Source organism: Delphinus delphis, chromosome 9, assembly GCF_949987515.2.
Source record: "Delphinus delphis chromosome 9, mDelDel1.2, whole genome shotgun sequence".
In the NCBI taxonomy this organism is placed as follows: Eukaryota; Metazoa; Chordata; class Mammalia; order Artiodactyla; family Delphinidae; genus Delphinus; species Delphinus delphis.
In genome coordinates this window covers 31,695,311-31,707,483 of record NC_082691.1, presented here as the reverse complement: position 1 = coordinate 31,707,483, position 12,173 = coordinate 31,695,311, and the positions used below count along the sequence as shown (strand labels likewise).

The 12,173-nt window shown below is 42.0% G+C and overlaps 1 protein-coding gene across 2 annotated transcripts in view; it reads left to right on the top strand.

The window, feature by feature from the left end:
* Window positions 1-12,173, top strand: part of LOC132430971 (ATP-dependent translocase ABCB1) — a 102,346-nt gene that overhangs the window by 55,969 nt on the left and 34,204 nt on the right. Inside the window, exons 9-18 of one of the 2 annotated variants that reach the window (XM_060020363.1) lie at window positions 1,638-1,809; window positions 3,092-3,205; window positions 3,336-3,446; window positions 3,854-3,979; window positions 4,084-4,287; window positions 4,980-5,150; window positions 7,669-7,830; window positions 8,872-9,048; window positions 9,563-9,709; window positions 11,706-12,155. In XM_060020363.1, the coding sequence (XP_059876346.1) occupies window positions 1,638-1,809; window positions 3,092-3,205; window positions 3,336-3,446; window positions 3,854-3,979; window positions 4,084-4,287; window positions 4,980-5,150; window positions 7,669-7,830; window positions 8,872-9,048; window positions 9,563-9,709; window positions 11,706-11,807 (1,486 nt within the window). In that variant the 3' untranslated portion in view covers window positions 11,808-12,155. Of the gene's footprint in view, window positions 1-1,637; window positions 1,810-3,091; window positions 3,206-3,335; window positions 3,447-3,853; window positions 3,980-4,083; window positions 4,288-4,979; window positions 5,151-7,668; window positions 7,831-8,871; window positions 9,049-9,562; window positions 9,710-11,705; window positions 12,156-12,173 lie in introns of those variants that run through there. The other variant, XM_060020362.1, reaches the window with a different exon arrangement.

The following is a 12,173-nucleotide window of genomic DNA, read 5'->3' as shown; positions in this document are numbered from 1 at the left end:
TAAATTTGCTCTTTAGGCAGTAGTCATGTAATTTTCATTTGGCCATGCCTTTGGTTAACTGGTTATTGGTGAAGGAGTTTTTAAAAGGCATGAAGGCAAGAAAGAATGCATGCTCATATCTGAGCAAGGCTTGACCTCTGCTTCTACATTCTAACGAATGGGACAGATGCTCCAAAAAATAAATATAATACCACATAATATTTACATAGTCATGTGTTTATGGATCAAAGACCTCAAAATATATACTCTGTATGGAAATAAATTCTTCCATGTCACAATTGTGAGCTCCTCTTCCTGCAAGGAGTTGTGATTGAGAGGATAAGGACAGATTTAAAGCTCAATTATAATCTGTCCTATTTCTCTAATAATTTTACCATGATTCTATATTTGCAAAGATCCTTCTTTTTCTTTAAATTAGGGCCCCATTTGCTTATCTCCACATCTCTCTTCTTAAGGAAAGCAGTCTGCCATGTTCCTTTCAAATGAAGGTAAAGTTACAGAGGCCATCTCCTTTACTTACCTTGAATATCAGAAATTAACCAGTTTCCCAGGGTGTAAAAAGTACTTGAATTGCCCTTTGGGAGTAAGTGTTAAGTGATTAGAAAGAGAGAGAAATATCTGTCAGTGGACTCTAACATTGCTTTGGTTTTTGTTTGCTTCCTTGCTTTTGCCCTCTTTTGTGTATTTCCCTGTATATGCTGTAAGAATTATTAACAGGTGTTCTCCAAGTTTGGCTAATGTAGTGCAGATTTTTGTGCTGTGAACAGATTACAGGGTTATAGTACTGAGATCTTGATTTGCTCCGTCCTTGAGGCAGCCAGAAGGCCTTCGGTGGCCCATGCCACCAGGGAGAGCCCCTTCCTCCAGCAGTGAGTAGCCATGACAGGACCAACGTCGGAGGCATTGACAGAGGGGATGGGTAGTAGGCAATGTATAGAAAGGCCGAGGAAGGGGACACTGATACATAGTGATGGACTATTATATACTTTAAGCCAAATAATTTTTTCAGGTCAGTGATTTTTAAAATAAACATCTGTGGAAGTAAGATAAACTAGACAGTTTATTTACATGTAAAAAGTCTTGGATGGCAATTCAGAGCTCTTAAAATGCTCTCACACATGTATTTTCTCATTTGGTTCTTCCAGCAGGCCCAGGGGGAAGCAGGGCGGGGAGCAGACTTGATATTCAGAGGTTTAAAGGACTCACCTATATTGAGCACTTTCTAGCATTTTATCTTCATTTTATTAGTACATTTTAAACACATGAGGATTTTCAAGGGAAAACGCAGGTGTTTTCATAGCTTCTGTTTTGTCTTATGTATGAAACGATGCAAGTTCTGGAAGTTCGCTAAGTATTACTTCATTTATTTCACTATTGCCGAAGTCAGAGAAGGTGCTTTTTAGAACATCCCTCGACAAATTACTTAATTTCCATAAGGCCTCAGTTTTGTCTTCTACAAGAAGGGATTAACATAATACTAGCATCATGGGATCAGTGTGTGGACAAAAGGAGAAAATACATGTGAAACACCTCCCCCAGGCCGTGGCACATCCTGTGTACGCAATGACCATCATGCTGTATTGACCCGTTTCATAAGATTGATAGGTATGTGTGCTAATTTTTGTTACTTCTCCCAGGTACAACAAAAATTTGGAAGAAGCTAAAAGAATTGGAATAAAGAAAGCTATTACAGCCAACATTTCTATGGGTGCTGCTTTCCTGTTGATCTATGCATCATACGCTCTGGCATTCTGGTATGGGACCTCCTTAGTCCTGTCAGAAGATTATTCTATTGGACAAGTACTCACTGTAAGTGATGTTATATTAAGAGATGACTCACTATTAACATGCAGTGAAATTTCGTAGTGTTGGTTTGAGTGTTGGAGCATATATTTTCGAAGAATTATTAAATAATGCAAAGAATAGCGAGCAAGAGACTGGGATTTGATATCAGGCCGTCTTGGTTCAAATTCCGGCTCTGCCACTTAGTAGCTGTATGATTCGCTTCAGCCACCTAGACTTTTCAAGACTCTCTTACCTCTTCTGCAAAATGGAAATGGCAGGAATAAGATGCCATAATTTTTAGCGTTGTTGTAAAGGACTAACCGAGAACATGAGTAGAGAATCACGTAGCAAAATTCCTTCTATGTGGGCTTCCCTGGTGGCGCAGTGGTTGAGAGCCCGCCTGCCGATGCAGGGGACACAGGTTCGTGCCCCGGTCCGGGAAGATCCCACATGCCGCGGAGCGGCTAGGCCCGTGAGCCATGGCCACTGAGCCTGCGCGTCCGGAGCCTGTGCTCCGCAACGGGAGAGGCCACAGCAGTGAGAGGCCCGCGTACAGCAAAAAAAAAAAAAAAAAAAAAAAAAAAATTCCTTCTATGTAAGTTGTTGGGTAATATAACTACTGTGTGATTTAGAAAGAAGTGAATAGTGACATTAGATCCCTTTAACCCCTGAAGAAAAACGGTATCAAGTCTACCAATAAGAAACGGATTTGGGCAAAATGAAGAAAAACAAACAAAAATAAACGGTTCATCAGACCTCAAAGAGTATACAATCTGGTGGAGGGCAGAGAGACTCCATCTGAGAAAGAATGTGTGCTTTATACTTCACAAAATACTTTCATATGTACCGTTTCACTTGATACAAGAACACTAAGGTTGCCCGGTAGGGAAAATAGATAGAATCTTGCCTGTTTTTGCAAATAAAGAAATTGAAGCCCAGAGATCTAGGAGAATCACCTGAAGACATAAAGCCAGTCAGTGCTCAATCCAGGATTCAGACTTTGGGCTTCTGACTCTCATAATAGGGTTTGTTTCCACTGTACCCTACTGATGACCTGAACCAAAATTCTTGGCCATTGAAGACATATAAAAATATTCTAGTCATATAGAATTTATTGTTTCACTGAGCCAGTAAGACTAATTCAGCATTCTAAACTGTATAGTACTTCAACTTTAAAAATATTTTTAACAGCCAGTATTGATATGTTGCCTTTGCCATTTAAAAATTTAATTAGCGATGTTAGAAGAAGTATGAAAAAATGTACTAAACACTAAGTAACTTGATGTTTTTCCTTCACATTCCTCAGGTCTTCTTTTCCGTATTAATTGGGGCTTTTAGTGTTGGACAGGCATCTCCAAGCATTGAGGCATTTGCAAATGCAAGAGGAGCAGCTTATGAAATCTTTAAGATCATTGATAACGTAAGTCTGGGCTGGCCCTTTATCTGTCTAAAAAAGTCGATTTTCTTTATCACTTTATTCAACTCTCCACAGATGTCAATAAAAGTAGTTATTGTAACCTAGTCATCTTCTGAAATTTTATTCTGTTTAGAAACCAAGCATCGACAGCTATTCGAAGAACGGGCGCAAACCCGATAATATTAAGGGAAATCTGGAATTCAGAAATGTTCACTTCAATTACCCATCTCGAAGCGAAGTTAAGGTACAGTGATAAATGATTAATCAGTGATTCAACAATGTATTGGAGGAAGCGTGTCTGATACTTCCCTTTAGAGATTGTTTAAAAAAAATGTATGTTTAAACCTAGTTTTTTTTTTTTCGTTTTTTTTTTTTTTTTGCGGTACGTGGGCCTCTCACTGTTGTGGCCTCTCCCGTTGCGGAGCACAGGCTCCAGACGCGCAGGCCCAGCAGCCGTGGCTCATGGGCCTAGCCGCTCCGTGGCATGTGGGATCTTCCCGGACCGGGGCACGAACCCGTGTCCCCTGCATCGGCAGGCGGACTCTCAACCACTGCGCCACCAGGGAAGCCCTTAAACCTAGTTTTGAATTGAGTTCATAGTCTCAGAATATGTGTTTTGCCTTTAAGTTTATTTCTTATTCATCATGATAGATCTTGAAGGGCCTCAACTTGAAGGTAGAGAGCGGGCAGACGGTGGCACTGGTTGGAAACAGCGGCTGTGGGAAAAGCACGACGGTCCAGCTGATACAGAGGCTCTATGACCCCACGGAGGGCGTGGTGAGATGACTTGCTGAACTAGGTGCTGCGGCACTGAGTTACCTTTGCAGCTTATACGTCACAAGTCTGCAGTGTGTGAATATCACACCTACTTTTTATTTCAGATCAGTATTGATGGACAGGACATCAGGACCATCAATGTCAGGTATCTGCGGGAAATTATCGGTGTGGTGAGTCAGGAACCTGTGTTGTTTGCTACCACCATAGCCGAGAACATTCGCTACGGCCGTGAAAATGTAACCATGGATGAGATTGAGAAAGCTGTGAAGGAAGCCAGCGCCTATGACTTCATCATGAAACTGCCTAATGTAAGTCCTTCTCGATCTTTGTCATGCTAGAGGGTTATAAAATGCTGGCCTGATGCATAGGAAGTTAGGAAATGACTGTAAACTGGAGGAACCTCCTAAGAAGGGAAATCAAGATGACTTCAGATTTTAAAACTCTAGCAGCATCAACTAGTAGTAGACATACATATTTTTTTTAATTAGGGTTGGTTATTACTAAGTTTAAGGAACTGGACCATACTTCCTGTGAGGCTTGGGTTGTTTATGGGATTGCTTGCCATCTTTTTTTTTTTTTTTTTTAATAAATTTATTTATTTTTTGGCTGCGTTGGGTCTTCGTTGCTGTGCGCGGGCTTTCTCTAGCTGCGGCGAGCCGGGGCTACTCTTTGTTGCAGTGTGCGGCTTCTTATCATGGTGGTTTCTCTTTGTTGTGGAGCACAGGCTCTTGGCACGTGGGCTGCAGTAGTTGTGGCATGCGGCCTCAGTAGTTGTGGCTTGCGGGCTCTAGAGCGCAGACTCAGTAGTTGTGGCGCACAGAGCTAGTTGCTCTGTGGCATGTGGGATCTTCCCGGACCAGGGCTCGACCCCGGGTCTCCTGCATTGGCAGGTGGATTCTTAACCATTGCGCCATCAGGGAAGTCCCTGCTTGCCATCTTATAATCTGAGCTGAGATAGCTTATTCTGTTGCTTAATCCTCCTGTGGTTTCTGTGTTGTAGAAATTTGACACCCTGGTTGGAGAGAGAGGGGCCCAGCTGAGTGGTGGACAGAAGCAGAGAATCGCCATCGCTCGGGCTCTGGTTCGCAACCCCAAGATCCTGCTGCTGGATGAGGCCACCTCAGCGCTGGACACTGAGAGCGAAGCAGTGGTTCAGGTGGCCCTGGATAAGGTGGGTGAACCTCATTTCAAACCTAGCTGATTTATAAGCACAAGAACATTCCATTGTTAATTCTTAATGTTTAAAAAAAAATCTCTTCTAAAGTGATTCTTAAAGCTATTAAAACCATCAAGCCTCTTTGCATCTGTTTGTTTAACTTCTCTCTATTTCTCTGGTATTTTTTAGGTAGCGATGAATAAGCTTTCATTGAAAGATACTTGCAAATTTTTTTTTTCCTTTATTTTTGGCTACATTGGGTCTTTATTGCTGTGCATGGGCTTTCTCTAGTCGCAGCGAGTGGGGGCTACTCTTTGTTGTGGTGCGTGGGCTTCTCATTGCGGTGGCTTCTGATGCAGAGCACGGGCTCTAGGTGCGTGGGTTTCAGTAGTTGTGGCATGCGGGCTCAGTAGTTGTGGCACACAGGCTTAGTTACTCTGCGGCATGTGGGATCTTCCCGGACCAGGGCTCGAACCCTTGTCCCCTGTGTTGGCAGGTGGATTCTTATTGTGATCTTGAAAACTTATTAGCCTTAGCGATGACCCTGTTATTTAGGTTTTGTGAGTTTTCGTTGTTGTCAACAAGAGGAAGGTTTACAGTTTCCGAGATGTTAGATGCCTCTTGAAGACTCTGTGGGAAATGAGAAACCTCTTATCTTCAGGAAAGTGCCGGAGAGCTGCCGATGTTGGAAACATACCTGAGCCATGAAATGTCCTTGACCATCAACAGAGTTTGACCTTCCAGCAGTTCTCGAGTCTGTGTGACTCATTCACCAGTTTGGACTTGAGTGCTCGTGCTGTGCCAGGCACTGTGCTTGGTCTCTGGTGTATGATGGTAACCAGGCCAACTCTGTGAGGACAAGAAACGGGGAAACCTTTTAACCCATAAGTGCTCCAAGTTGAAGTGTCCCAGTAGAATTCAAAGATGAACTCACAGGCTTCCCTGGTGGCGCAGTGGTTGAGAATCCGCCTGCCGATGAAGGGGACGCAGGTTCGTGCCCCGGTCCGGGAAGATCCCACATGCCGCGGAGCGGCTGGGCCTGTGAGCCATGGCCGCTGAGCCTGCGCTCCGCAACGGGAGAGGCCACAGCAGTGAGAGGCCCGCGTACCGCAAAAAAAAATAAAATAAAATAAAAGATGAACTCATATTTGCTTCAGTTCCTCTTCTGTGTAATAACAGAACAACGCTGTTTCTCTAAACATGCTGTCAGAGTGCGTAATAGATTGTTGAGAGAAGAAAAAGCAGGTCACTAAAACTTCTGTGAACCAAAATAGAAAGAGATGGGATTGTGGCTGCGTTTTCCCCCTTCACTTTGCTTATCTATAATGTCACATCTGTATTTTATAATTCTACCATGGCACTATGTATTAAATTATAAATAAAATGAATTTAGAAAGGTTGCATTTAAAAATACCTTTTCTTTAGCATGCACATTTTGGGGGGGAATACCACATCCCCGACTTTTGAAAACATCCGTGGAGCTGATCCGTCGTCTTCTCTACTTTCTAGTTGCTACCACCTAGAGAGTATTTTTCTGACATGTATTTTTTTTTTCTTCTCAGAGTTTTTCACTTCTCTTTTTCATACTGATCCTGATACCTTTTTTTTTGTTAGCTTGTTTTGAGAATTTTATTGCTAGTTCCTGGAGAGAAATATAGAGTAACAAACGTTATAAGCACTGGGAGTTACAAAGGTTAAAGAAATCTCAGGCGAGTTCTAGTTCTCTGGCTCTGTTCCATATGAAAATAAAAATGAGATTGGGCGTTTAAACATTTACATAGCTCTTCAGTTTTCCATAATGCTTCTCCCTAGGAATAAGAATCATTTATTAAGCATTTACTGTATACATCACAGTGCTTCCTGTGCATTGTTGTATTTAGTTATCACAACTACTCTAAAAATTAGCACTATATTATTATCCCCATTTTATATATGAATAAGTTGAGCCTCACACAGGTTAAAAGATTTGTATAAACTCCTGGAATTCATAAATGGCAGAACTAAGATTTGAGTTCAGATCAGTACAACGCTGAAGTCTGTACTTTGTTGCTTCACATTTATTATTTGTCTTGATCATCCAAATGTCCTGTGAGATAGGACATGGTGATTCCCAGGACTGATGCTAGCTCGTATGCACCAGTATAGCAACTGGCCTGTACCTGCTCTGATTGACCAATTCTTGGGCTGTAGGGTGTTTTACTTTATATAAGCCCCTGATGATTACTATAAACAGGCTACGAGAGGTTGAGTTAAAATACTTAGAGGCTTACATAATATTAATATGAGACTATCATATTTGTGTTTATAGTTATAATAGAACATCATTTTATTTTATTTTTATTATTTTTTAATTTTTTTTAGAATATCATTTTAAACCACTAACTGTACATTTACTGAAGGCAGAGACTATCTTATATAGCTTACACAGTTTTGCAATATCCAAGGCATTGGCGGTCAGTAAATATAACTTGAATTAATGAATTTTTCCAGATAGTTGTTCATGTATTCCAAAACCAAATTTTTCTCTCTTTAGGCCAGAGAAGGCCGGACCACCATTGTGATCGCGCATCGTTTGTCCACAGTTCGTAATGCTGATGTCATTGCTGGTCTTGATGATGGAGTCACTGTGGAGAAAGGCAGTCATGATGAACTCATGAAGGAGAAAGGCATTTACTTCAAACTTGTCACAATGCAGGTATAGTCTAACTCTAGCATTTTCCTAAAGCACGATATGTTAGGCATAAGCTGATTTTGCTGTGTTCAGTGCTATAAATAAATGTTACCGTTGATTATCTTGAGAAGAGGGAGAAAATACTTGGGTGGGATTCAGGATCCGACCAATGTTTTTTAGAGGTTTTTTCTTTGTCTGGAAAGGAGGGAAAATAAAGAAGGATAATTAGAGAAAAGTAAAGTTAAAAAAGGCTTAAAGGTGAGCTATCCACTCAAGTAGCCACTAGCCACATGTGGTTATTGAGCACTTCAGCGGTGGTTAATCTGAATTGAAGTGTTTGTAGGCTGAAAATGCATACCAGAGTCCAAAGACTTAGACTTAGTCTACCAAAAAAAAAGCAGGATATCTCAAAAAGTCTTTACACTGATTACATGTTGATCTAATACCTTGGATACATTAGGTTAGATAAAATATACAATTAAAATTGATTTTAGGGTTTCCCTGGTGGCACAGTGGTTGAGAGTCCGCCTGCCGATGCAGGGGACACGGGTTCGTGCCCCGGTCCGGGAAGATCCCACATGCCGCGGAGCGGCTGGGCCCGTGAGCCATGGCTGCTGAGCCTGCGCATCCGGAGCCTATGCTCTGCAACAGGAGAGGCCACAGCAGTCAGAGGCCCACGTACTGCAAAAAAAAAAAAATTGATTTTACCTCTCTTACATTTTTTACCATGGCTACTGAAAAAAATTGTGGCTCACAATATGGTTTGCACCGTATTTCTGTTGATAACACGGGTCCAAAGCAAATATGATTGAGCCAAAAACACCCACAAAAAGTATATGACTAGATACATGGAACGGATGCCATGTTGTTTCAGCATATTTTCTGAGAATACTCATTTAGTGGTTTTAATTTTCAGATATAATCACACCAGAAAATAGCAGTTTAATTTTATCCTTTTCCTATACAGACTTAAATTGCCATTTCCTTGATATTTGCTGTTAAGCGATTAGTTTTTGTTGGTTAACTGAGCCTAACCAGCTTATGCATATTTCTTATTTATTTTAGACAAAAGGAAATGAAATTGAATTAGAAAATGCAGCTGGTGGATCCGAAAGTGAAATTGATGCCTTGGACATGTCCCCCAAAGATTTAGGATCCAGTCTAATAAGAAGAAAATCAACTCGCAAGAGTATCCATGGACCACAAAGCCAAAACAGAAAGCTTAGTACAGAAGAGACTTCGGTACGGAGGAGGCTGTGGACTTATGTCTTCACCAGTGGGCTAAGGCTGGGATACGAGTGGGAACAAGAAATGGTTATCCAGAATCCTCCTGTCCTATCCCCTAGCCTGTTCCACAAATCCAAATCTCAACATTTTAGACTCAAGTTGGAATTTATAGGACAAGAATTTTAGAATTAGAATTTATAATGTAAAGAGATAGATTACAGTGGGTCTTCAAACACAAACATTTTTGTTCTTTCATCCTTACTTATAAATATACTTGTCACGTTCCAACTGTCAGGTCAGACTTAAATGTTTATGGAATCATTTATTTTTAAGAAATAAAGGAACGATATAACAGAATCTGTCAGCACTTTTTTTTTTAAGGTAAATAGCCATCAGTTGATAAGGAAGTAAGAAAAAGATATATTCATTTAAAAATTTTTCTGCATACAGAAGAACTGTACATCAATTAAATCAGTTAAGTATCAGTTCTTTTCCTGACGAGTTTGTTGTATTATTTTGTGTTCTCCAGGATGAAAATGTACCTCCAGTTTCTTTTTGGAGGATTCTGAAGCTGAATATAACTGAATGGCCTTATTTTGTGGTTGGTATATTTTGTGCCATTGTAAATGGAGGTCTGCAACCAGCATTTTCAGTAATATTTTCAAGGATTATAGGGGTAAGTGTTTATGTCCATTTTGGAGATATACTTGTGAGTCCTGACTAAAGAATGAACTGTTTGTGTTTGTAACTTTATACAGAAACCACAAAAACATGCAGCTCACCTTCATATGACACTAACCAGCTTGTAGATGTAGGAATAGAAGTCTTGTTTGTGATAGGAAAACTAATTTTTCAAAGCTTCCTTGGTCGTGGCATTTGCTTTCTATCCTAGGGCCCTGGGAATGAGATCCCTGAAAAATAGTCCACGAAACTGACTAGGTGACTGTCCCCTACCTGCCGTCATTGGACTCTGAGTCCAATGGAACTGTCCTATCGCCAGGGTGCGAAGAGACTTCCTCGTATGTTCATCACACTGGCTCAAGACAGAGCTGCTCTCTGACTCATGTGCTTGTCAGGACGTAAGCAGGCTGAGCGCTGGGCCTCTGTGAGATGTCCATGCCACGTGTTAAGAGGAAACAAATGGGACGGCTTCCAAAAGATGCAGGCTGACAGATGCCGGTTGCACCTGCTTTTCATCTCGGCATTTTCAACAAAGAAGTTACAATCCAGGCAGGAGTGCCCTCTGTTAATGACAGATGTTCAGACAAGCTGAGGACACCTTTGCCATAACTGCTAGAAACATTGTAGAGAAAGAGATGGATCACTACACAAAATATAGACCAAACGCTAACTTTTGATTATATTAAAAGATACATAAATATGCCGGTCCACCTATGCCTGGCTAACTTATTTCCGGTTGGCGTTCACATGTTTGATGTAGTCCTTCAAGGAATATCTTCATTGTCTGCTTTGTGCCATGTACTGTTCTGCGTGCTGAAAAAGTACCAGGAAAGGGAGGAAGTGTCTGATTCCATGGAGCATATGTTCTAGGCCAGGGGTTAGCAAACTTTGTCTGTAAACGCTAAGAGAGTAGATATTTTAGGCTGTGCAGGCCAGATGGTCTGCGTTGCAAATGCTCAACCTTGTCATTGTAGTGCACAAGTAACCATTCAGAAGCAAAGAAACATGGTTGTGTTCCATAGCCACCATAGATTGGCTGGGGCCAGTCCCTGTTCTAACATTTGTCTTGCAGGCACAGAGGTAGACAGTGGCATCATCAGGGAAAGAAAAGGAATTGGATTAGTTAGGAATAGGTTTGGCTGTGTATAACAAAAACTTACAAATTTTAGGTTTTCCTCATTCCTCGTGTAGCAACAGACCTGGAAACAGGTGGTCCAAGGCAGACATATTAACTCCTAGATATTGGGTAGGGAACAAGCTCTCTGCCTCATTGAAGGTTTGTAACACAGAATTTAGGATTGTGGGCTCTGAGTTAGATTGCTTGGGGGTATAGCCTTGGGTCATCACTTGGTGGCTGTGTTACCTTGAACAAGTTAATTAACTTCTCTGTGCTTCAGTTTCCGTCTATGTAAAATGGTGATGATAACAAACCTCAGGAGGTGGTTGTGAGGGTAAAGGATAGTATACATGAGTTTGTTTAGAATAACGCCTGGCACAGAGTAAGAGCTCACTGATTGTTAGGTCTTTTTTTTTTTTTTTTTTTCTTTTGTGCTCTGCGGGCCTCTCACTGTTGTGGCCTCTCCCGTTGCGGAGCACAGGCTCCGGACGCGCAGGCTCAGCGTCCATGGCTCACGGGCCCAGCTGCTCCGCGGCCTGTGGGATCTTCCTGGACCGGGGCACGAACTCGCGTCCCCTGCATCGGCAGGTGGACTCTCAACTACTGCGCCACCAGGGGAGCCCAGGTTTTATTTTTGTTGGAATGACTAATCAAGAAAAATTAATTTAACTTCTTCCAAAAAGCTTTTTTTTTTTTTCCTTTATAAGGGATAAAGCTGTCTGGGTTGGCTTAGGAATATGGCTCTCACAAGACTGATTTTGGCCCACTGTGAAGGGAGGTGATTTTCTTTCCCTGTGGCATGGTTATTTTCTGTACTTGAAGCCCAGGGCATCCTGTAAGCTCTTCTAACCCAGGTCTCCACATGTGGTTCTAGGTCAGCTGGCTGCAGTTGCCCACTGGCTATCTAACTGGCCATCCTACAGAGGCTGGCTCAAGGAACCGCCTTTCTTTGGAGAGGCCTGGGCTGAATGAATGAGCACCTTTCCTGGGTTCACCGAAACCACATCAGCAGATGTGTCTCCAGACACCTTGGGACAGTTCGAAATGTCCAACTGGTAAAACAATAGATCGACACACAGTGTAGTTTCCCGTCAAAGGAAGCAGAGAGTATTTGTTCCCAATTCTGCTGTGGTGGGTGTGGCGCCCCCTTGTGGCACTCTTACTCCAAGAAGTAGTATGAGCAGAAAAAGAGCTGGATAGACTGATGAATGACAGGCCCACTCTTGGTCCCCAGGGAAGGCAGAATATGTCCCCCTTTAGGGAAGCCAGCCTGACCTCCACATACTAAGGCTCCCTTGACCCCGAATACTCTGCTAGATGCAAAATGGGTCAGACTTTGAAT